General features: G+C 44.2%; 1 protein-coding gene across 1 annotated transcript in view; it reads right to left on the bottom strand.

Moving 5' to 3' along the window:
• The window catches only part of msrab (methionine sulfoxide reductase Ab), a 35,511-nt gene extending 11,562 nt beyond the window's left edge, over positions 1-23,949 (bottom strand). The window contains exons 1-4 of the mRNA XM_061083259.1: positions 23,817-23,949; positions 15,715-15,783; positions 15,427-15,546; positions 11,061-11,165 (exon numbers count right to left, since the gene is read on the bottom strand). Of these exons, the coding sequence (XP_060939242.1) occupies positions 11,061-11,165; positions 15,427-15,546; positions 15,715-15,783; positions 23,817-23,889 (367 nt within the window). The 5' untranslated portion in view covers positions 23,890-23,949. The remainder of the gene's footprint in view (positions 1-11,060; positions 11,166-15,426; positions 15,547-15,714; positions 15,784-23,816) is intronic.
• Between the last annotated feature and the right edge of the window lie 314 nt (positions 23,950-24,263).

Genomic DNA, 24,263 nt, shown 5'->3' on the forward strand with positions numbered 1-24,263 from the left:
CATCATTCTTTTCTATGTCTATTCTAAATCCTTGACTTTTTCAATATTTGGCCCTCTGTTACAGGCTGGGGTCAGTGAAACCAGTGTTTCTTTTTACATTGTTGCCTTTCAGCCCAATTTAGCTGTTTTCAGACATGCACTGAACTCTGGAGATTCTCCAGACCCCGTGTCCAGAGGGACTGTATGTGTGAATGCAAATGTCAGACTGAGATCCTCCGGACTTTCTGCAGAGTTTCTCCAGTCAGGCCCTTTGTAAAAACGTCCACAGAATGTCTGAAGGAGCCCATGTGTGAACACAGCAAGTGATCCGGGCCTGTTGATGACGTCTCTAACATGTGAAAGACGCAAACATTTGAAAAACAAACAGAAAATAAGCCTCTCAGGATGAAAAAACGGTGTCATACATGTAGAAGACACCGATGAAGACGTCAAGAGAGCTATTGGTGATAAGCGGCTAAGTTCATCTAAACAACAGACTCTTTAAATAAATAAACAAATAACTCTTTCCTGCAACGATCACTGAAGTGGCTCAAATGTTGTCTGCTGGTTAGTGACTTCCAAACAAAGATCCAAAGAAATACATATCAGAGGAGACATCAAATTAAAGGCCGGATTCTGCATGTAAATCTGTTTACTATGTATCTATTCTATTTGTTCTTTTGGCCACTTGTTGGTAGCGAAACAAGCTGTAAACACAACAACATGTATTCTCACCTTACAAAGCCAATATGTGAACATGTTGGCAAACAGTTGCCTATTTACACATCAGACACTCATCCACATTAGCATTCGTTTGGAGTTGAGTCTGTCTCTTTCCGATACATAAGAGTCCAACATTCACTTTCCTTTTTAGCTCTATTTTGCTCTCCACCAACCCCTGAGGGAGATTTCTGGCCTCTTAGCTGCTAAATTCTCCACCATGTTCTGCAGAAAACTGCTGACATTATCCATCTGAGGTTTGCTTGGCAGGTTGTGCACAGGGAGGTTGTGTGAGTTTCCTCTGCTGAACTGAGCAGAAGGCTGGGGGTGAAAAATGAGGATGATGAAGGTGGTGAGACTGAACAGTAACGTTGATGGCTGTAAAACCAAAACACAATCTGCTAAAAGACACAAAAATCGAGAAAGACACTTCAGGGTGGATATTTGATCTGTTCTGAATACAAAGGTCAACTTTAAACTAATGAAACCATCCATCTCCAATCTGTAATGAATAGCCTGAGTGATGAAATAATGTTTTGCACTTCAGCAGGTGTAAATATGTCAGGTCTACTGAAAGCTGACATGTATCCTCGGATCCTCAGATACATTTGAAGCAATCATATCAAATCCACTGGGTTGTTTCCCCCCAGGTTCTTTTAAGAGATAAGGTATGTGTGGGCAATTTAAGTTTTCAATGTTTTCCTGTTGTCAAACAACATACAGCAAGTTAATAATTCATGTGGATAGGAGAAAACAGCCAAAATTCGCGTTCAACTCCCTGACTATGTGATCTGCAGGTCTTGTTCTCTTTAGATTAAATGTTATCTTACATTGTGGAGCGTCACAACCTTTCTGTGACACAGTCTGATATAATGGCTGTAAGTATTCATCTGGGCCTCGTTCAAACAGACACCACCTCCTCTACAAACTCACTATTACTAATGCTGCTGCCTCACATAATTAGCTTCTGGGAAATGATCTTCAACCATATTAAAAATGGGACTCAAACGTGTGTTGTGGAGATAACCGTGCAGTGCAAAACGTGGGCAAATCACCAGGTTCTGTTGTGTAAACATAATATTCCTTTTAATATCTTTGAGAAAAATATATAAATAATATATTTTACATTTGAAATGTTCAATAGCAGCCCTAAAACATAATGGAGGCCTGTATGACCTTAAAGTAACTCTGTGTATAACTGAGGGGTCGCAGCCTTTAGGGGACTCTCCAAAGGTCTACACCACCTATGTAGGCCACGTACAGTAGACCGAGTAGATCTACGGAGGATTTCCTATTTGCGTCACCAGCTTGTCCCTCTTTACCGTAGCGACATTAGCTAATTTGAGCGGCTGCACTTACTGGATTACTTACTGGAGGGGCGGCTGTGGCTCAGGGGGGTTGAGCAGCTCAGCAGCCGAAGCTTCCTTGGGCAAGATGCTAAACCCTGCCCCCCCACCCACCCCAAAAAGGTCCCTCATAGATGTTGAATGCACTAATTGTAAGTCGCTTGGGATAAAAGCTAAATGACATGAAAAGTAATTTAATGTACTGCAGCGTAGCTAGCTTGTTAGCTTGGTCACCGGCATGTAATCCTGGGATCAGTTGGCCCACGAAGGATCAACCCGTTGGATCCTTGATTGCTCAAGAATGGAAGGACGCATTCTTACGCCTTGTTTGAAGGAGCCTTCGATATGGGACAAGTCCTGGAGCTCTGACGCAATCAGTCTTCAAATGCAGTGACATTAAACACGAGAAAGACTGTGTGCCTCCCACTTTGCAGAAAATTCTGATTCCCTCATTAGTTTCCAGGTACCAAGTCACTGTATTACCGTACAAACTTTGACCTGATATTTCGGCTATAAAGGAAGATGGGAAATAACTAAAACTGGTGATTTATCGGGAGGGCGGCGTGAATGAGTCACCAAACTTCATTACAATTCATCAAGTAATTGTTGAGATATTTCAGTCTGAATCAAACCGATGACCTTATTTCGTATTGTACTATGTTGTTAACATAAATTCACCAATTTGATTTATTAAAATGTTTTTCTTGATTGATGTCCCATATTTTCTTTCTCTCATTTTATTCCATCCATCTCTACCTTCACCCTCTTTCTCTGGATGTCAGCCATCTTGCTCCCAGCGCTGTTGTTCAGTGACGAGGCTAATGGTGGCCCCTTCATCAAAGGCCACCGAGCCACTCCGTCATTGGCCGCCCACCAGAGCCTTTAATCTGATTGGCTGGCTGGCAGGGGTCTTGTGGCGTTACTGTTCCCTATGACCTTCCCTACTGACCCTGAGGTTCTGACCAACACACACACACACAAACACCAACTTACATGAACAAGATTATATGATAAAATTATGCATAATATTTTTGAGAAGGCAACCTGTCATTTATCATCGAATTAATGGAGTGAATGCTTTAATTTCTTTAGAGGTGAACAACTCCTTTTTCTCCCTTGAAAAAAAAAAGGAACAGCTTTAATATCTAAAATATAAAAAACGTCAAGTCGGGGAACTCTTTTCATCTCAAAGAAATGCTTGAAGATATGGAATATCAGAGCAAAGTCAGGAGACTAAAAACCCTCGAGTTGTAATAGTTGTTTCTGACACAAAGACAATTAAGATTAATCACGTCTTCAGAGCTGCCTCCGCCATCAGAAGGATAACTCGTTATTTCCTAATCAAAATATTAACACTATCCCAAACAATCAGCCTGGCTTTTGATTTTGTTATACCAACCCTGAATCCATCCCCACAAGCGTTCAGTCCTCAAAGAACTACAACACCAACAATACCTCCCCAAAAAAAAATACTCTGCTTTTTGCTCCCTCCGCCATCCCTCTCCATTTTTAACAGCCCCCTTCGTTATTTTCTCCATCCATCAAAGGCGGCAGTAATTATTAATGAGAGCCTCCCTGTTCTCTCTGCATTATGCATGAGAGCCTTGCCTCTGAAAGCAGAGGGTAATGGGGGGTGGACAAAAGGGGAGGGGCCACGGGTCACACACATGCACACTCGACGCACGCACACACGCGCCGCCTCTCGGGGGTCAATGACCTACGCCCACAAAAGCCAAAAATATTTATTAATTGCTCCACCCCTAAGTCCGGAAATTTAAAAGTCAACACAATTGGAAGACAAAAATCAGACAAGGTGGGAGGATGAGGGGACGACGCCCTCCTTTAAATGTGCATTTCTTCCGGTCTTCCACCTTCACACGAGAATAAAAATGGCTCCACTCAGCTCGTGACTGCACTGTTGGGGATAAACGCTACTTCATCTAATTCCAACTTAAACCTTCCCTCCTTCTCACTGAAATTCATCCTCATTCCGTTGTCTTTTCTGGCTCTTTCCTTTACCCATCCCCTCACTGATGTCCTTCCAACATCCATCCCATGTGTATATATCGATTTGTGTGCTTGAAGATCGGTGAAAGGAAGCAGGGTGGGCTTAGTCGGACTTGTGGTTTTCAGTAGGAGGCTAAAAACGGGAATTAAACTGGACAGGACTGAAGAGAGAAGAAAGAGACGGAGGAAGAAACGACAGGCCGAGAAAAAAGTGAGGGGACTCGACCATTATGTGTCGTACTTCTACTTGTCCCTTTCTTCCGGCCCCTGACCCTAACCCGGCCTCCTCTCCCATGTCTTTTACACACTGATCTGTAAGTAAGAGTAAGAGCTGAGATTAGCCCCAACCTCTCCACCTCTTTAAGGTAAAGTCCCTCCTGCAGCTCTCTCACTCCCTCTGCATTTCAGGAAGAGCAGTCGGTGCATCAAACACATGTAGAACAAGAGGAGCTCACTAACGAGGAAAAACATTTTTTTATTAATTACGGCAATGAACTAATAAACATTTCACGATATTGTCAGTGTCTGCAATTAAGAAATGTTTCTGCATAGAGTTGTTTGCATCCTTCTGAGCGCAGAGGGAAAAAACATAGGAAGTGAATTTGGAATCACTGCACTTGGCAGCGCGTACCAATTAGACTGCGGCAGAGTGAGCGCTAATGAAACAATCTAATGTAGTTTCTTTTCTCTTTTACCTCCCACTGACTCCAGCTCCCTGTGCTGTCATTCAGTGGAATATCAACCTCACTTCAGGCCGAGGAGGCAAAAACCTGGCTTTTCTTAAACACATCGTCAAAACTCAAGAATGACCAGCGACCATCGTTTCTACCGTTCTGTCACCAAAGTACACCGTGTGTGTGTGTGTGTGTGTGTGTGTGTGTGTGTGTGTGTGCGTGTGTGTGTGTGTGTGTGTGTGTACGTGCGTGATAATACTCAGCGCTGTGCCCTGCGGTCCCGTTACAACTGTGTGCGTGCCAGCAGAGCGCTCTCCTCCTCTCCTCCTCTCCTCCTCTCCTCTCTCAGCTGCTATTTTTGCCCTGTTCTTATGTAAGCTGCTCCTGACGGGCTGGAGACAGAGGCAGAGTACGGGAGCTGGGATGGTGAGAGCATCCCCAGCAGATACACACACACACACACACACACAATCTGCACGTGCAAACACACACACACACACACAATCATATATGCACTGTATGTTTGTAATATATGTATAGGGGATTGAATACGTGACATATGCAAGAGCAAAACAGAAAGCATTGCTCTGCTGGCTGTCAGACAGTGACACCACACACACTGAGGCAACCTTAAACCAATAGCAGAACTGCATGTGCCTCAGCCACGTGTGCGTATGCGACTCTACATGCACATCGTGTAGATAACTGCAGTTACGACTGTCATCTCGTTTTTTTTTTGGTTTCTCTAGTGGAGCAGTGCTCTCTAACATGATCACTTCATGGTCCTGGACATGTTGTCAGAGCTGGGACTCGGGTCCTTGTGCCGTTTATTTTTAGCCGCGTCTAAATCTGACAAGTGGAGCTTGTTCGACTGTATTAGCCGAATCAGTCCGGATGAGAGGATGAATTGAATATTATTTAAAACTATGATGTGATTTTTGACAGTTAAAAAAAAAAAAAAGTTAATATAAGACCAGTTTTCTGGTCAGCAGGTCCAGTAAATGCTACAAAAAAATAAACATTAAATAACATGGTTGCTCTGTAACATTTGTATCGAAGCCTTTGATCCCTGTCAGTATTAACACGCAGTTTTGGGAAGAGAATAAAATCTTTATCAAAAGAAAATATTTCTATTTACATCTTTAAAACATTTTCAAAATAAACAATTATCTTGTTGTCATTGCTCCATATTTAAAGGCAATAATATTATTTTTAACAACAACTAACTCTATGATTTTATGTTTGAAGTGAAGAGACAGCTTCACTCCCCTGCAGGGAATATTTGTGAGAAAATATTGATTTTTCCAAAGCTGCACATCTCCTTTTAGAACAAAAATGTTTTAGTACATTTTCTTACTTCTCAATTCTCAAATGACTTTTTTTCATCATTTGAAATTAAGACAGTCAATGTTTTAGCTCTGTGTGTTTCAGTGTGTTGCATGAAGTAATGTTTTATTTATCATATTTATCATGCATCTATTAATCATATATCTATCATATTTATTAATTATAAACACCACCGATGCTGATTTCACTGTCCAACATCAAAAATCAAAGCGTTTTCTGAAGTTTTTCAGGATATTAGTTTTTTGGTCTCTCTGTTCCTTATCATTTCATCTTTCTCCCCCTCCTTTCATTTGCTGTTTTATTTATCCTGTATTGTTTCAGTTCTTATATGTGAGGGTTGATTTCCAGGCGAGGTTAACAAGAAAAATATAACAATAAAACAAATGTGTCTCACAAACACAACACGACTTATAGAAAAACCACCAAGTTACAAAACTTATAACCTCAACATAATCAAATGGACAAACATCTCCACCCCCACGCTGTGCACACACGTGCCGCAATCTCCATAAATTAGGGCTATCAGCGTGTGTGAGGGTGTAATAAATGACACCTGGTAATGAGCACGCCATTCTCCGCCAAGCAGGGGAGATGGAAGAGGTTGGGTGGGTTAGAAGTGTGGGGGGTGGCGGAGGTCACAGGGGTCAGGGGTCAAGGTCAGATCCTGTGGGGTTTGGCTTTTAGATAGGAGGGAGACCCCTAAATTACGGGATGGGGTGACACAGGGGAGGACGTGGGGGGGGGGGGGGGGTACCCCAACAGGGAATTGGCGTGTGTCGCCGCCAGCTGGGCTGAAGATATTATATAAATGGAATATTCATGCTAATTTCGATTGTCGGAGAATAACGGCCGCCAGCGTGACTTAGCACATCCATCACTGCTTCATTTATATGTCTAATCCCCATCCATGGTGAGTGTGTGATACGTGATAAGACACACTTTCACTTATCATAAGCTACTTTCGTACTTTAACAAAGATTCCATATTTTAAGCAGCAACCACACAAAACACTTTACAAATATACGAAAAAAGAAAGAAAAGAAAATCGTGAATTAGTAAAAAAAAGGCCACAATCACTGGTTGGTTTTTGAAAAGCATTTTCCTGCTTTACAGATCTGTTATTCACCTCTTTTCTGATGCATGACTCTGACATGAACCTGCAAGGGTGAGCGTGCACGTACGTGGGGACGCCATTGAACCGGGACCGCCGCGTCGGCCATCTTAGCCGTGCATTTCGTGTTGCCTGTGTCCGCGCCTGTTTACTGACGCAGCATCAGCAGCCCGAGCCATAAATACTGCACGGCCTCAAAAAAGGACGGAGGGAACAAGGAAAGACGAAGGAAAGGAGGAGGAAACAAAGGGGTTGTTAAGATGAAGGGCAGCGGGGAGGAGGGGGGTTGGAGGGGAACGGAGGAAAAGGGTTGGGGTGGGGTGGGGGGGGGGTGACTAAGAGATAAAAGAGGAGTGAGTGGATGCGAGTGTGTTTGTGTGATGAGCGGAGGACGGCCTCGGGGGGGGGGGGGTGGCAGTCGACTCCGAGCTGCGGATGTGCCGACGGGCTCCGGGGCCAGTGGCTCACTCGCTCGCCCCCTCCGCTCAGCTCACTGCGAAGGGGAGAGAGGGGTGAGGCTGGGGGGTGAGGGGAGGGGGGAGACAGGTGAAACGAGTGAGGTGTGGGGGGGTGAGACAGGAGTAGGGTTGCAAAGGGGCGGAAAGTTTCCGGTAAATTTGAGGATTGTTCCTCTGTTCATCTAGCCTATTTCCATTCATTTATCCAGCAATTGTTAAATATGTTTACAGACGATTGCAATCGTATGGCTAACTATTTATATCTCTGGCATTGCATTAGTGTTTTTTTTTACAAACTTTTTTCTCATCTTATTCTACAGAACAATGCCACGAGCACTATCTCATGTGTGGAGACATTTCACCCCAAACAATGTAGAAGGAAAGGCTGTGTACATTTGCAAATACTGTGCAAAGACCCATGTTAAGAATGACACAACCATGCAGAGGCGTATAGTAAAGTGCCCAAAGTTTCCTCAGGGCTCAAATCAGCCTATGACACAACAAAATGTTTATATTTATGTCTGTATATGACAAGGTAAATACAGTTAGTATAAATTACCCACAACATTTCCAGTTTATTCCCGTTAATTCCTGTATATTCCCGTTTATTCACGTATATTCCCGTTAATTCCTGTTAATTCCCATGAAAAGTTTCCAACTTTGAATATTTCCGGAATTTTGCAACCCTAGACAGGAGTAGGAATTTGAAAAAACTTAATGGGGGTATGAAATCAAGAGCGAGGCAGAAAGGCATCATTAAAGAAAACGTACGGCTGTGACCGTGTGCTTGTATGGGTTGAGGGAAAAAGTAAGAATGGTGACTAGGGGGGAGTAGAAATAAAAAATCTGAGGGGTGAGTAGACATGTTGGCCCAGCTGGGAGCGGAGGGGACATGTGATTCAGGGAGAGAAACCGGGGGGGCCTACGGACTTCTGCAAGGAAGTGATCAAACTGACATGCCAACGGTGCAGCTGTGTGCACCCTCTGCATGCATGGTACACGTGTGTGTGTGTGTGTTGTGCCCATTCGCATGCATGAACAAATGGAGTAAAGCTGCCTATGAGCAGACATAATGAGCATTTGTGCATAACGTGAAGTGAACAGTATGCTTGCCTACGACAACTGTGTGGGCAACAGATCTGCAGTGTGCGAACCAGCACAACGTGTTTGCGTCTCTCCGCTGTGATCCTTCTTCACGCATCGAATCAATGTTTTCAGCCAACATGACGAAACACAACCGTGGTTAGCTCCCGACGTGTGGGCGTCCCTTCGGCTGTGCAGAGTCGGTCTGTGTGCTTCGGTGCCTCGGTGCACGCTCACATGAGAAAGTTGTGTTACCCGAAGAGTTGTCATAATGCAGACGTAAGAAACTTATAACATGGGAGCGTGTCGAATCAGGGGTCTTTATGCAACATCCCAGGGAAGCCAGCAGATTGAGACTAGTGTTGCTGAATATGGAAAGAGGGCACACAGCAAAGGCTGCTGGGAGTTTCTGATTGGCTGCTAATGTTGCTATCCAGGCCGGGATTGGTGGAGCTGACGCAGCCCGACATCACGTTGTCGGGACTAAACCCTTTTGAACTGAGGCAAAGCAGGGAGGCACAGATCTCAAAACACATATACACACACAGACACACATGTGTGCATAGACACACACTCGCAGATACACATCCACATTAAAGGAAGTATTGCATGCATCTGAATATGTATATACATGATAGTTCTACAGGCGCTCCATCAGGGTATATAAGAAGCAGGACGGGCTCCGTGTTGATACGTGTCGGGAGAAAACAGAATTCCTAATGTTCCCGGGCGCGTCTCCATATACGATGATCTCTGGTGAATCAGCGCAGTTAAAAGGGAAACGAGCGAACTTCCTTAATTTATCCATTCTCTCTTAAGCCCAGCTCTAAGGTGGACGGAATAAATTGGAGCTTAAGCATGCGTGAAGGCACAGCCAGCGGGCCCCTTTCCACCTCTCCACACCACATTTGTCAAATCAGAGGAATTTCTGCAAGACATGAACCCAGAGAGAAGTGACGGAGATGAACACATCCAGAAAAAATTGCATGTTTGAGTTTGCGTTTCGAAAAATAGGTCACCTGGTCTAAACTGTGACAAAAAAGACCAAAACTTCATAGACAATAAGCTGCATGGTATTAATAAAACATGAGGTGAGACAAGGCGGTGAGACCGGGGAAATGCATGACTACTCTTTTGGCCTCATTGCCCTGTGGCGTGTCGGCTCAACTCTGCCCGTGCCTTTGCCCATAGTAAGATGTGTCTCTGCCCTCGGCTACGGAAGAAGAGCCGAAGAATCTCTCCCGATCGACATTCTTGTGGATCTCGGACGAGACTCGATACTCAATTGATTTCTTCCTTCCCTTTGCCTGCTGCTGTAAACCTGCCTCTGCTGGAGCCGGAGAGGGCGAGTGAAAAATGTGAGGTGCGTACGACGTATTTAACTAGGGAGTCAAAATGGCCGACGTTTTGGAGTAATCGGGTCACACGGTGTTCGAGAGCAGCGATCGTGACAGATGTAAAAGAGATGATAGAACTGACATGGGCAGAACTGAGTGTGCATGTGCGTGCGTGTGTGAGCCTGTTTTAAAGGTCTGGCTAATTAATCTTTGATCCGTCTCTTCCCAACTTGTCAGGCCCCTCCCTCACTTTTTGATATGAGTGAGCAGAGTACATCTTCGGCTGTCATTTCTCTCACACACACACACGGACACACACACTGTACCGCTGCATTAATGTTCTTACATCACCTCCTCCAGTGAGCAGCGAAAACAAGAGAACTGAATAAAGAGAGGGAGAGACGGCTTTTTGGGGGGTTTGGGGTAAATGTCACGCACACTTTGTAGCGTATATGTAAAGTTGGAATATGGTTCAGAACCCGACAACTAACCAAATATTTATCATGTGAATGAATTAGGCACCGTCGCTGCAAAGTTTCCTGTGATGACAATTTCAGGGGAGTAAACCCACCAATGAAACACAGGGAGCGCATTAAAACAAATATTCGTTCATTATTCGACCCAGAAAAGAAGAAATGTGATATAATGACTGAAACAGACATCCAACCCACACGTGATGTGAATACCTGGTTCTGGTTGGATGAAGTACATGCTACTCACATGCACTAACACAGAAAGGTTTTTGTTTTTTTTGCAGTTGGGACTTGAACATGCAACACACTGGTGTGGCTCTCTATGGATGGCTGGATCTCAGACACATTAACACTGTCTGGCGTTGACTTACACCCATGAGACCCCCCCCCCCCATACCACAACGCACACGCAGGCACACGTCTGGGCATCATCCTTCTGCTCTAATACACCCCGTGCCCCTCGGGATCAGTCTTATTTGAGGGCAACGTTTGCGTGAGTGAGTGTGCGTGCGTGTGTGTTTCTACCTTGTGTAGGATTGTGGTTCTCCCAAAAGCGTTTAAGCAGCTCCTCAAGGCCGATGTCTTCAGGGGAGAAGACCACCCTCACCACCTCAGTGTGAGCCGTTAGACCTGAAGAAGAAACAAAAAACGTGGATTAATACGAATCAAGTTATATAATGCCTTTCGCCCCAAATTTCACTCACAAATGCGGATCAAAACTTGTATGGAAATTCATAGAGATGATGGGTAGGAGACATTCAGGGTGAATCCACACACAGCAATGCTACTGCTTATGGCACAAAGGGAGAGAAAAGAAGAGAGAAGGCACAGTTAAGGTTGGAGCTTATGGTGGAGGTTGTGGAAAAAGACACGCACACACACACACACAAGGACACACAATTGCGCCTGTCTGCAGCTGCCAGGACCCCAAAGCTTCAACAAGCTGCCAGCAGGCATTCTCAAACTAGGGGCTGCTTATGTCTCACATGTAGTGTAGGTGCATACACACACACACACACACACACACACACACACACACACACACACACACACACACACACACACACACACACACACACACACACACACACACACACACACACACACACACACACACACACACACACACACACACACACACACACACACACACACACACACACACACACACACACACACCACTGAACGCATCACCCACCTCATCCCAACATACTTTAGCTGTATGTAAATACCAAGGCGTTGGCTTAGCGTTGTATCAATAAAAGCCATTCCCCTTCATTTGTTCACACATTGCACAGACACGTGCGCAGGTGTACTCACACACACTCGCACACACACACCATTTACACAAAGCATGCCCACACTGAGACGCATCAGGTGCTTACCAGACAATAGGAGAACACGTCAAATTCATGCATCTGGCCTGAGACCCACTCTCTGTCTGGACTGACACTCGGCACAACAAGCGGCTCAGCCTGAGCCAAATGATCATGGAAGACTTCACCTGTTTAAACGGCTGTAATTCCTACATAAAGAACATGGATCGAGATTTGCAAGCCCAACTTAAAAATGACTCATCAATAATATAAATAGACCCTACTTTGGTAAAATACTAAACATTGTTCTGTTGCTGCATGTGTTCAAAAGACTCTATATTCACCCACTGCACATGATAACACAGTGTGTAGTTTAACCATCCAAATTATTGGTATTTCAGCAGAAGAAACATTAAAGACAACTGTGTACTGGGCTTATCACAATCCATTTGGCCATTCACATCACGATTTGAAATACTGTTTCATCTTTAATACATACTATCACCATATGGGGCTGCATGAATGTTGCGTGGGTTGTATGTTAACAATCTTGGCACAGGAAAATTCAGTAAGAACAGTCGAAAGCAGAGAAAACTGAAAACTCAAATGAAACAGCCGTCAAGACCTGTTGGAAAAACAAGGTGAACATTCACCATGATGTTTCACACTTGTCCCATCTGAAGGGGGGTGAAATTGCTGCAGACCAGCACCGCTGAAGCTGCTACTGATTCAATGTTTTGCTCAAGGACACTTCAGCAGGGTGAATGGCCTTCTGGGTGACGACCTCCCTCCCAAATCAACACGCCACCATGTTGCCCTTTTTTCGTTTAATTATTCCAAAACAGTAAAAATGGGACTTCATGAAGTTAGATTTGACTTTACTTTATGTGCTGGAATGAGATGAGCCCAGCTTCACTGACTAAAGAACAGACGGATATAACAAGCGTGTCCTCACCAAAAAAGCAATATTGGATGCTTCCAATACTAACTATGATCTACGTTAACACTGTCCTGACAAGCAACAGTTGCGAGGTGATTATTGTCGTCTCTAAAGCTGGATTTATACGTCTGTGTTAAGGTGTTACGACGTTCCTATTGCAACTACCGGCAGAGGCTCTGGAGCCGACATGTGGCTCGTCAAAATTGTAATCACATGCTACCGAGATAAAATGTGGGAACTGCATGAATTGTGACTTGCCCGTTTCCTCCGGCAAGTTTATGATGCCGTTAGCGACGGATGACAGTGAAAAAGTAAACAGACACGTGGAACACACCCATACACACAGTTACTGAGGAGTGTAATTAAAGCGCTATACGGCTCAATAATGTATGATACACCAGTTTAATGTGAAATCAAAGTGTGAAATACAACATTGAAATATGAATCAAAACCCGCGCCAAAAGGTATCTACAGCAGAAGTTTGTCATTGTTTTATCAGTGTGAAACTTCTCCAGAAGGAGGTTAATGTAGATGTCGGAGTAAACAAACGTGTGATTCAAGGAAACTGAAGTTAATGTCTCGTTGATGCTAGTTTCTTTGGTTTCCCTGACCTTTTCCGAAAGGCATTTGCATAAACCTTGGAACTGCAGAAAACCCTGCTGTGAGTCACTATTGGAACAATTATATTGGTAATCTGAAAGATACGAACATCAGCAAACAACAATTCATCTCTTGAGGACTGGCTATATTAAACCATAGACTGTATATAAAAATGAACGGGATGACTGTTCCCCAAAAGTGAAGCCAAGGCATCTCAATCACACCCTGGTGGCTGGCGGTCGTACAGGTCATTAACCCTGCCTGCTCCATGTTAGCAGATGGGACAATGGTCAAATTAAAAAGTCAAGGCACACATCACTTTTTTCACAAACATGTTTTTTTGTCATTTTGGGTAGTTTTTAGTCACACAGATGGTTGTTCAAGTGCTAATTTATCAGGCAAGTTTGGGTTTATTTATTTATTTGATGCTATAAAAACATTATCATTGACAGCTGAGACCGGCTTGCAGTCTGTCCATCATGTGTAACGATGGGACTTCGACTGAGGCTCCATTCTGCAATTGCTACACAGACTCAGTTTTCAAATGTACAAGATGATTCCTGTGTCCCGGATATGTTAGCTGCATTTCTGGATAGTGGGAGGAAGTGTCTACTAGTGAAGACGAGTCGTCCATCTTGATTTACAGGCTATGGATTAAAGTCGATGCAGCACTGTGGAGTTAAAGCGCAAGAGGTTACAACATCGACTATTGATTCCGTCCTGCAAAACAGAGTGTATTGTGTATCGGTTGAGATGAAATATGCTGATTGACAATAACGTCTCCCTCTCTCCACCTGTCAGTCCTCCAGCTCTCTTATTTCTGTCTGTCAGGCCGTCCTGTCCTTCCATCCTTCCCTGGCTCTGCTTGACAGTTCCATCGGCTCTCTCTTTTCTGTCCGTCTGTCTTTCTGTCTGTCCTAGCCTGGCTGTGTTGACAGCTCCTCCGTCTCATGCCATCACAGTGTTCTGCTCCGTCATGGCCACTGGAGCGACGCCTGCACTCCCTCAGCCGATGGACAGGCAGCCATCCCTTCTCACACTTTATTTTCGGCCCCCCAATATTTTCTCTCCTCTAAAAAGTTTATTTTACCGGTTCCCTCACTTGCCACAGCTCTCAATCCCTCTTTCTCTGTCATCTGTCTCCATCTTCATCCTCCTCCGCAGCTGACCATCTTGTTGCTGGGGAGCTCACTGAGAGAGAGAGATAGAGTGCGAGAGAGAGAGAGAGAGAGAGGGGCTTGGGGGTAGATAGATAGGAAGCATACAATCCCTTGAAGGACTCTGCTCAGAAACTCCGCCAGCCAAGCCCACAGCCTCTTTCCCCTCCTCTCCACGTCCCCCATGCTGTGCGTGCACCTAGACTCCACAACTGCCTGTGATGATGTGCCCTCAAAAATGGAGCAGCCCCAAAACCATAAGCTTGTGACTTCCTAAACACGAGAGGGGCGCACAAAAAAGAAAGAAAAAAGGGCCTAGACGTCTTCATTTGAATAATATATAAACCCCCCTACATGATATATGAGGAGGTAAACGGAGAGAAACAAATTCAGAGACGCGGACAGGTATAAAGAAACATTTTCACCGTCATTACACCAATTTAATTCATCAACGTCTTGTTCACCGGATCACAGTCTCGGCAAGAGAAGCTCGTTTTCGGCGCTTCATACACAGTAACCTCTGTTAGCAAAAAACGCCGCAGTACAGCACAGTACAGAGCCCAATCCTTACAAGTAGGTCATGGGGGGGGGGTGGGGTGGGGATGCGGGGTGTAGCCCATCTGGAGCAGTACATTCGGAGTAGTTGACTGCAGATGAAGAGAGGAATGAGGCGAGAGGATGAGAGCGTTGTACTTAAAAAATCCATTTCCGAGCGCATTTCTTTATCTTTTTTTCCCCTTCACAGTTTTTGATCAAGTTGAACCTTGACTCGTCTTACAGAGAAATGTTGTGCCGTCCCCCCCCCGGGGTAGACGGCGTCTGTAGTTCATACACATCTAAGCATAGACGCTGTAAATATATAAAAAATAGTGTAGTACCTGAGCAAACCTCGTGGTAGTCGGGGTTGGGTGTGAAACCGCCGGCGTAGCCCACTTGTGTGGAGAAGACGCCTGGAAGTCGCCAGAAAAGTTTCTCTGCGCCCCAGAAACAGCCCATACCTGGATATAAGGACAGCAGGCGCACACACACACACACGTACACACACACACACGCACACGCACACAGTATTGGTGCCTCATCCGTATTTTGACCACAATGTGTTTGACCAGATTATTTCATACTGGGTTTGTTTCTGATTTGAAAAACTTGTGATTGTGTGGTCTCACCAAACATGATGGTCTCCATGCCTTCTGGAAAGGGCTCCACAGTGGGATTCCCACTGACTGCATGCTTGTCTGTGAAGGGACAGAAGGAGCAAATATGGCATCAGATCATAACAGTCTTTCAACAACTCAAATTGCAGCGTGCCAGCAGAAGAGGTCCATTATCTGCTTCTACTAGGTCGCACAGGTCTGCACTCTGTAACAGACTGACCCTGGCCAGCGGATCAGAGCCAGAGGCTTCTGTGCTGGAAGACATTTAAGAGATTACATGGCTTTGACCGCCATTATATCCCTGCTGTCCTCTCCTCAATACCCACAAGTAAACACGGTTATTTTCTGATCTCTCTCTTACTCTAGAGTGTGGCTTTAAATGTTAGCGTGTTAAGTGCTGGGCTTGGCACCATCAGGTAGCCAGGAACTGAGCTATGCTAGGCTGCGATGATACGTCCGGGGGAACACGCTTGTTTCACCCTACAAGCAGGGGAGGGCCTTGTAAGTCGACCCAATGCTATCCTAATCTTCACCATGGTGAAAAAAGCAATAAGTAAAACAAACTGCAGTGCTGAGAGGTGGCAGGAGGGTGGTACACTACTGCCAACTGTGATGTGTGGAATTAGAGCACTAAAAAGGAAGTGTGTGTGTGTGTGTGTGTGTGTGTGTGAGTGTGTAAGTGTGGGTGTGCGTGTGTGTCTCCATGTAGCCCACAGATGTGTGAGGAGGATTAGGGTTTAAGAAGACTGAGGTGACTTAGCGTGCAAATCTCCACTAAGCAAGGCTGGTTTGTACTGCAACCACTAATATTAGTCTACAGATAAACAGGCCATAGGGTACACTCAGAGCTTAGGGCACATACCGATAATGGATGCTTGCCTGCTCGGAGTTAAATGTGCGATTGTCCTGGGGCCGCTGAGAGATGAGATGTGTGACATGAACCTGAATACGAACAATCACTAATCTGACACGGACATTATAGTTCATTTCCTAGATGGGCCCAGGGTGATCCCCAACAGGCCAAAGGCCAACAGCAACCTGCAGTTTATTTTAGGCTTTCAATGATTAGTGTAAAGCCACAAGGTACAGTTATGCTATGCTGGGATATGGTTGCTTTGAGAGTTCAATGCACTGAAACTGAAGGAACTGCATGCCAATTGCCAAAAAAACATCTTTAATTTGACAACAAAATAATAGAAATTAGAAAAACGCAAATACTCACAACACAACAACCAGAAACTCATAATAACCAAATCCCCACAACATAACAGAATCCCACACTTGATGTTTCCATGGCCTGTGACTAGGTGAAGTTGGCTCTTCCTAAACGTTGTTGCAAAATTTGATAAATGCTTATTTCAAAATTGTGATTGCATTAAGATATATTATGTTAACCCTGTGTCAGCATTGTGCTTATTATTAGCCGCCTTATTCAAGTAATCTGACGAAACACAAAGCAGCAAGGCCAACGTCACGTTAGCTAGCTATATAACATACAGCACAACTGAGTTGGAAAACCTTAGTCACCTTTTATTGCTTTTAGCTTGGTGGATGTAGGCTGCTGGACCATAACCGAAATATCAGACCTGGCGTCCTAGAGTCAGCCTCGTGTTTTGATTAGTAATCTGAAGAAATACATTAAATTAATTGAGGTTAATTGAGGCTAACCTAATGTTACCTAGCTATACAACATGCTAGCGTCATCTTTTTCGGCACAGTAAAAACAATAGGCTAAATGTTGATTTGATACAATATCTTCTATTGGTTGTAGTTTAAATATGTATTGGATTTGCACATATTTTCTGAAATTGCAAGGCCACCGAACTGGGAGCCTAAAGATTACCATGTGTTAGAATATAGGGGGTAATACAAGCACAGTGGCACTTGAGCTGATAAAGCTTGTCTTGGTGTGCCACCTCAAGGGTACTTTTAGATAATAGACCAAACTGTGTTTTTTTTTTCTGTGTAGTGACAGATTGTAGCTCGTGGAAGCATAAAGGACTCCTAAAATGTCACAGAGGCCTGGCTGCCCTCAGGCAGTCCCTTTCTGCCCCACTGTAGTGCGACAGTTCTGTCTTTTAGCAGCGGGTTGTTTGGCGCTGCCAGGTCACGTTCACGGGCACAGTCAGTGCATCTGTCTCAGTGACTGCCCTAGCTAAATATTGTGTTCAGGAGAGACTCAATGTGGTGGGAGGACAGGAAACATCTTCATTCTTCTCCTCGTCTGAATATGTTTGGTCTCTATCCTTTGCTCAATCTCGCCCTCTTGTCCTTTGTTTCTGGCCACTGCGATTAAAAGTTCTGAAGTTGCCAATAGACGGGGAGAAAATGTGAGAGTGAGAGAGACAAGTGTGCAATAGGAGGAGGAGGTGGAGTGGGAGGAGGAGAGTTCGGCCTGCCAAAACAATAAAAGGAGTAAATAGTCAGTGAGATGCAACAGATGAGGGTAGCAGAGAGGCAGAGAGGGATTCTTTTGGCCGTCAGACCACCATGCCTCTGGGCACTGTATGAAAAAGATCAAGCACTTCAGCCAAGAAAGAACGGAGAGAAAAAAAACAGGCAAACAAATAAACAAACAAAGAAAAGGAGGTAAAAATGAAAACAGCCCATAACACGCCGACTCAGCACTGTCCAGAGAAGACAACTCCGAGCCAGAACTCCCCGCCCTCTCCTCTCCCTCAGCTGCTCTCCCATCTTCACTTCACACTCGCTTCCTCACACCACCTTCCCATCATCCCTCGTGCTCCTCTTATAAACACGTGCACGCCAGCCTGCACGCACACAAGTGCGCAATCAGCTGTACACTCCTCGCACACCAATCTCGGCTGTGGGTATTTCTCCCACCGAGCAGCTGGCAGAGGTCCAGGCGGTACCAGGCTGGGTCCTTTCACTGAGCCTAGCCCAGCATTCCCCCCTGCCAGCCCAGTGCCCACACCCCATTCTGCCAGAATTACCCCACCTTACACACACACACACACACACACAGGCACTGAGAAAGAACTGGCTGAATACCCTCACTACGATGCCTCACTACGCCAGCAAAAGAAAGAACAGAGGACGACAAAAAACAAGCAGGGAGTGTGACTGACTGAGCTTTCAAAGAAGAGAAAACAGGCTGAATATGGGGGAAGGATTCATGAAAAGGATTTTTTTCCAACTTGGAGGAGATATGGGCGTAATTTCTTTTGTGCGCTTTTGTTTTTGAGGATATCTGAAAAGCGCAGTGCAGGCTAAACAGTACAGCAGGACTGAATTGGAATTCTTTGGTCACCTTTTGTTGCTTTTAGCGAGGTGGTTGTAGGCGGCTGGACCAGAACCAAAACATCGGACCCGCTGCCCTGTAACGCTGCCTGTACCATGGTTACCATCAGTGAACAATCTGTTGCTTAGCGAATAATAACATCCACTTTGACTTGTTTCGGAGTGTGTTTAGTCTTTGTAACCCTCCGAATCCACTCGTGGTTCCGTGTTTCTCACCCGTCAAACGGAAGTCCAAGTGCTGCTGCCCCCACACGCGGAGACACGGGTGAGGTTCTACCCCTGGATGCCAAAGCTGGTGACGGAAAGGTCGATTTCCAGGCTGCTCTGTTTACTTGCTTCCAAAAAATCCATTCTCTCCCTTCCCCTCTTCCCTCCCTCTCACTATTCCGCTTCCTAGCTTCACACAGGTTGGCAGGGAGTCAGGCACGAGTCGTCGGAGGAGGCTGATGCTTTATACTGGTGCCAACTACCCTCTGCTGTATGGGAGGATGGGTTGGGGGCGAAAAAGAGTGGGGCAAAGAAAGGGAGGGGAGGAAAGGGGCAAGGCTGGTGGGAGGTGGTCCCTTTTTAAAAACATTCAGGAGGTAAGTAACACAAAAGATGCTGAGGCAGTTTTCAATCAACCCAACGTGGTATTGTGGTGTAAGTAAATTAAGCTGCAGGGTGGGGAAGCTGTCTAGACTCTGGAGAGTACAACTTTCAAGTCATCAATGCATTCCATACATTCAGTATCCTAGCAACGGAAACAGTTGCTATGGAGAAGACTATCTACTATAGCGCTTGGCTTCATTATCTTCTTCCAGCAAGATGGAGGTACATCCTGTTGTGCCGTCTTATCAACATTTTTCTCAACTTGTGAGGGAAGAAGGGGACGGTGTCCTGCTGGTCAGCATGAACTCATTAATGCATCTGGTTTTTAACTGCAAAGAAAAAGCTAATTTACCTTTACATACTCTCTTCAGTATGCTTTTGGCACGATGCATGGTTTACTATTGTCTCATGTTTATCTAAGTGACTGGGATGGAAACCATAGCACCTGCAGGAAACTCATGTGGAGAAAATACAAACTCCACAGACTCAGTTTGGGTCCGAGCCCATTCTGTTCCTGAGCTAATCACCAAGCTACAGAGCTGCCCAAGAGCAAATCTTTCTCCTTTATTTATTTAGTGTTTGTATTCTTAATTTGCATGCTCTCCCTCTTTCTTCTACACTCATTTTTTTACTTAGCCTCTGAGCTTCATGCAAAAGCCAGAGAGCAAGGGCAACGGAGACAGAGGAGATGAGACAACAACAGAGAAATAATGTCAGAAATATATCTTCGCCGTGAGTTATAGAGAAGCACGCAACAGAGATTGATTTCGGTCAGCTGACCTCCCCCATCCCGTTTGGAAGAAATATTGGCAGTCTATGCTGCACTGACTCAAAATAATAGCTACTGTGCCCCTACCATGTAGCAATCTGCCACTGGATCACTCTCGCCAAGGTCACAGAGTACATTGCACACACTGGAGCGAGGGAGGGAACGGAGGACACTGGGATGTCTGAACAACGAATAACAAGCTTCTTTTAAAGAGGCTATGGGGCTCATATAGCAACTTTCAAAATAAAGTGATTTTCACTGTACGGGGGGGACAAACGTGTGCACTCGCTCTCCCACACAAGGCTGTGACTGCACAGGGCATATGCAGAGACAGTCCCTGCAATCCCAAAATTACTCATGCTTACTGGACCACACGGACAAACACAGAAGCATTCTATTCCAACACACATATGCACAATCTAGAACAACCCCAGACCCCACCTTAGCCGCCCCCCACGGTGAAAGGGGAGGAACAGATTTCTGCCATGCGGTGTCTCCGAGCTGCTTCGACAGACGGAGCAGGAACTTATGATGGGGCGGAGCCTTCATGCGCATAATGCCCAGATGGGTCCCTGGACGCTGCAGCACCTCTCCGTACCATGCACTTACAACCCAGCTCCCACAATGCACTTTGTGGATGCTCATGACTGAGTAGGGAACGCCGGGTTCAAATTGGTTCAAATTGTTTCTTTCTTGTCACATTCTCCTGCAAGCCCTCCTGTCCCAACCTAATTAGATCATAAGATGAATGGAAGAATAAGAGGTGAGGAAGCAGTTTGAGTGTCTGCTACAAATCAAAATAAAACAAAAAAATGCTAAAGTAGGTGTAAAAAATAATAATTCCCTCTAAACAATATTAACTGAGATGTCATATTCTCTGCAAGTGCCACTATGTCTCTGTCAGGCCTAAGAACTTGATCCATACAGATTTGCTTCATCCCAGTTTAATCATCAACTATTTGTAACACAATCCAACCCACACATCCCAGAAGGCTTTTGCTGCCACTTCGGATTCTGAGCTTGGCCCACAGATTTCATCCACTGTCCAAAGTGAACAGGCTAAAGACAAACCCTTCCAAATGTAGGCAAACGTGGTTTATAAGGTTAAGTTTGCAAAATTAGGCTGTTTAAATTAACAAGGGAGAAGCTACTACTGGCTAAAGGAAGTAAACTGACTCTAGCTGTTTGTTTGTTTTATTCTAAAGTCAGCGCAACAAAGAACATAACAAAATTAAAGTTGTCTGTGGCCCATCAAGAGAAAATTGGTTTTCTACATCAAAAATTATAAAGGCCTGAAAAATGCTTAAGAATACTGCACCAGAAACTTGCACTTTGCTATTTGTGACGAATGTACAAATTTGTGCTTCAGAATGTTTACATATTCTGTGATTATTAGTCTGATATTGTGACTCTGCTGTATCATCACCACACTTTGTAGATATCCAACAGACCACATGTTTCAACTGATCTCTGGACCAAACGTCCTCAGACACATGGTTAGTGTCAAGATGATTGTTGGTCAAATATTCTCAATTTTCTTATGTGGAGAACTCCCCAAGTCCACTTTAAACCACTTCCAGACATCCACTTGGAAAAGGTTATATCCCTGGACCCTGTACTTTGTAAAATTGGTGTATAATCTTGGAGGCATAAGAAAAATTCAAGCTTTTTGCTTTATTCAATGTTAAAAAGCGTATTTTAAGTGTATATGATATTGTTTTACTGCCCAGTCGGCCACGTGGTGAGTAGGAACATTACAGGCCACAAAGATCTGACTTGCACTGGTCCATCATGAGTCATTTATTGGAACCTGAAGCTTGTTGGTTTTATCTCTACTGTAACTGCACCAGTACAGTACTACATTACAACATAATCTGTACACATGTGAAATTTGTGCACCAGCATATTGGCTTGTGCATAGAGGTCACAACATACTGACCGTCATCATCACATAAATCATTCATGATGAGGTGACCCAGATATTTGACTTTGTTCAGTGAGCGCTTGGTTGAACATAAAAAAATTGGTGAAATGTACCTTTTTATACTCATTGCTTTTATCAATCATAACCACAATCATAATCGAACCCTGTATATGTCAAGATGCCTTATGCCGGCACAGGGAAGAGGTGTAACACATAAATTCTCTATATTCTGTCCAAAAAGAAGAGTTTAAATTCACAACCTTCACTCAGGAGCTTAAGTCAGTCTTTAAACTTCAAAGAAGTAATAGTGAGACCTTTATCATGATGCTACACCTTTTACACAGCAGCCATTTCGACATGAAATAGTTAAACACTGGTTTTGCTGACCACATTAATTAAGACAATCTTAATGAATGCGATCAGTAAGGCCTGTATTTACATTCATGTCAAAAGGGCTGTAATGTTTGGCCCAGTCTACCAGCTGTACACACGTCCAGTCATTTTATCAGCTTACTCGACCGTTTTGATTTAAAAACAGTTTTACAACCCAACAACGTATCGATATCACGTTCCATCAATCATTACAATCCCTCCTGAATAAAACATCATGAAGTTATATTTGTAAGTTATTCATGGTGACTGAACTGTTCAGACAAGATAAGATATAACCTTATGGATCCAAACTGAGGAAATGCACCTTTTTTGTTTTACAGCAGCAGACAAGACAGAATCAGAATAGGCAATAAAAACGTAAAAAATCAATAGAATAAAAATACAATAATTGAATAGAAAATATATAAAACATGTACATAATACACACCTTTCACTAGAGAAATAGATTGAGTAATGTTATTGAGTAAAGTGCAGTGGCACAGGACGATTGCACTGGCATGTAAAACTGTATCTGCGCAAATGTATAAGGAGATATTGAGATAGACGTGTCCATATATGTGCAGATTAGACCGTTTATATTGGCAGATATTGTATAGAAAAATAATTTAAGTAGAGAATGATATATAAATATATATAACGGGTGCCTGTCGTAGCAGCTCCTGGTATTACTGTCGGTTTCTTGTGTTTTTATTACGTTTGCTGTTTGTTTCTACCTATTTATCTTGTGTTTCTGTTTTTATTCTTTCTACCTCAATATTTTTTTATTTTTTTATATTGTATTGTATTTTATTGTATTCAAATATACCAGCTGCTATGACGACTTAATTTCCCTTCGGCGATGAATAAAGTAATCTATCTATCTATCTATCTATCTATCTATCTATCTATCTATCTATCTATCTATCTATCTATCTATCTATCTATCTATCTATCTATCTATCTATCTATCTATCTATCTATCTATCTATCCATCTATCTATCTATCTATCTACATGCATACAGGTTTATGGAGATAAATGCACCATAGTAAACAGTGTATTTATATAGTACAACTATAGAAAGTTGTATACAAGTATTTAGGTATGAATGTAGTGTGAATAGGATGTTTTTCCCACGGACTCTAGCCCGTGGTGAGTTTAGCAGGTTCACTCCGTCACCATGTTGTCATGTCTTTACCTGCCACGACCACTTCCTGCTGGCTCCCCCTCAGAGCCATCTCCCTGCCTGGCAGCTCGGGCTGATCTGCCATCGAGTCAGCAGCGACACACACACAGAGACACAGACACAACACGCTCACAGACACACACACACTGGAAGGAGCCAAACTGTGCATGTGTGTGTGTGTTTGGAGGAAATGTCTTCCGGGATGCCTCCATCACGCGGCGCGCTGTTGCGTTTTTCTTTTTTTCTATATATTGAGGGGGAGGGGGGAGAGGGGGGGGGGGGGGGGCGGCGGCGGTGAAAAAACGCCATCCGTATGAATATTCATCGTGCGTGGGCAAAACGTCGTGCACCGCATATCAACTAGTCGAGGGGTTAATATGACTTTGGCACAGTGCGCAGTGTGCGGGAGCGACATGAAATTTAAATAAATACCACGCGTCGCTCGGCATGCAAATGAGC

The sequence above is a fragment of the Limanda limanda genome, chromosome 12, assembly GCF_963576545.1.
Source record: "Limanda limanda chromosome 12, fLimLim1.1, whole genome shotgun sequence".
Taxonomy (NCBI): Eukaryota; Metazoa; Chordata; class Actinopteri; order Pleuronectiformes; family Pleuronectidae; genus Limanda; species Limanda limanda.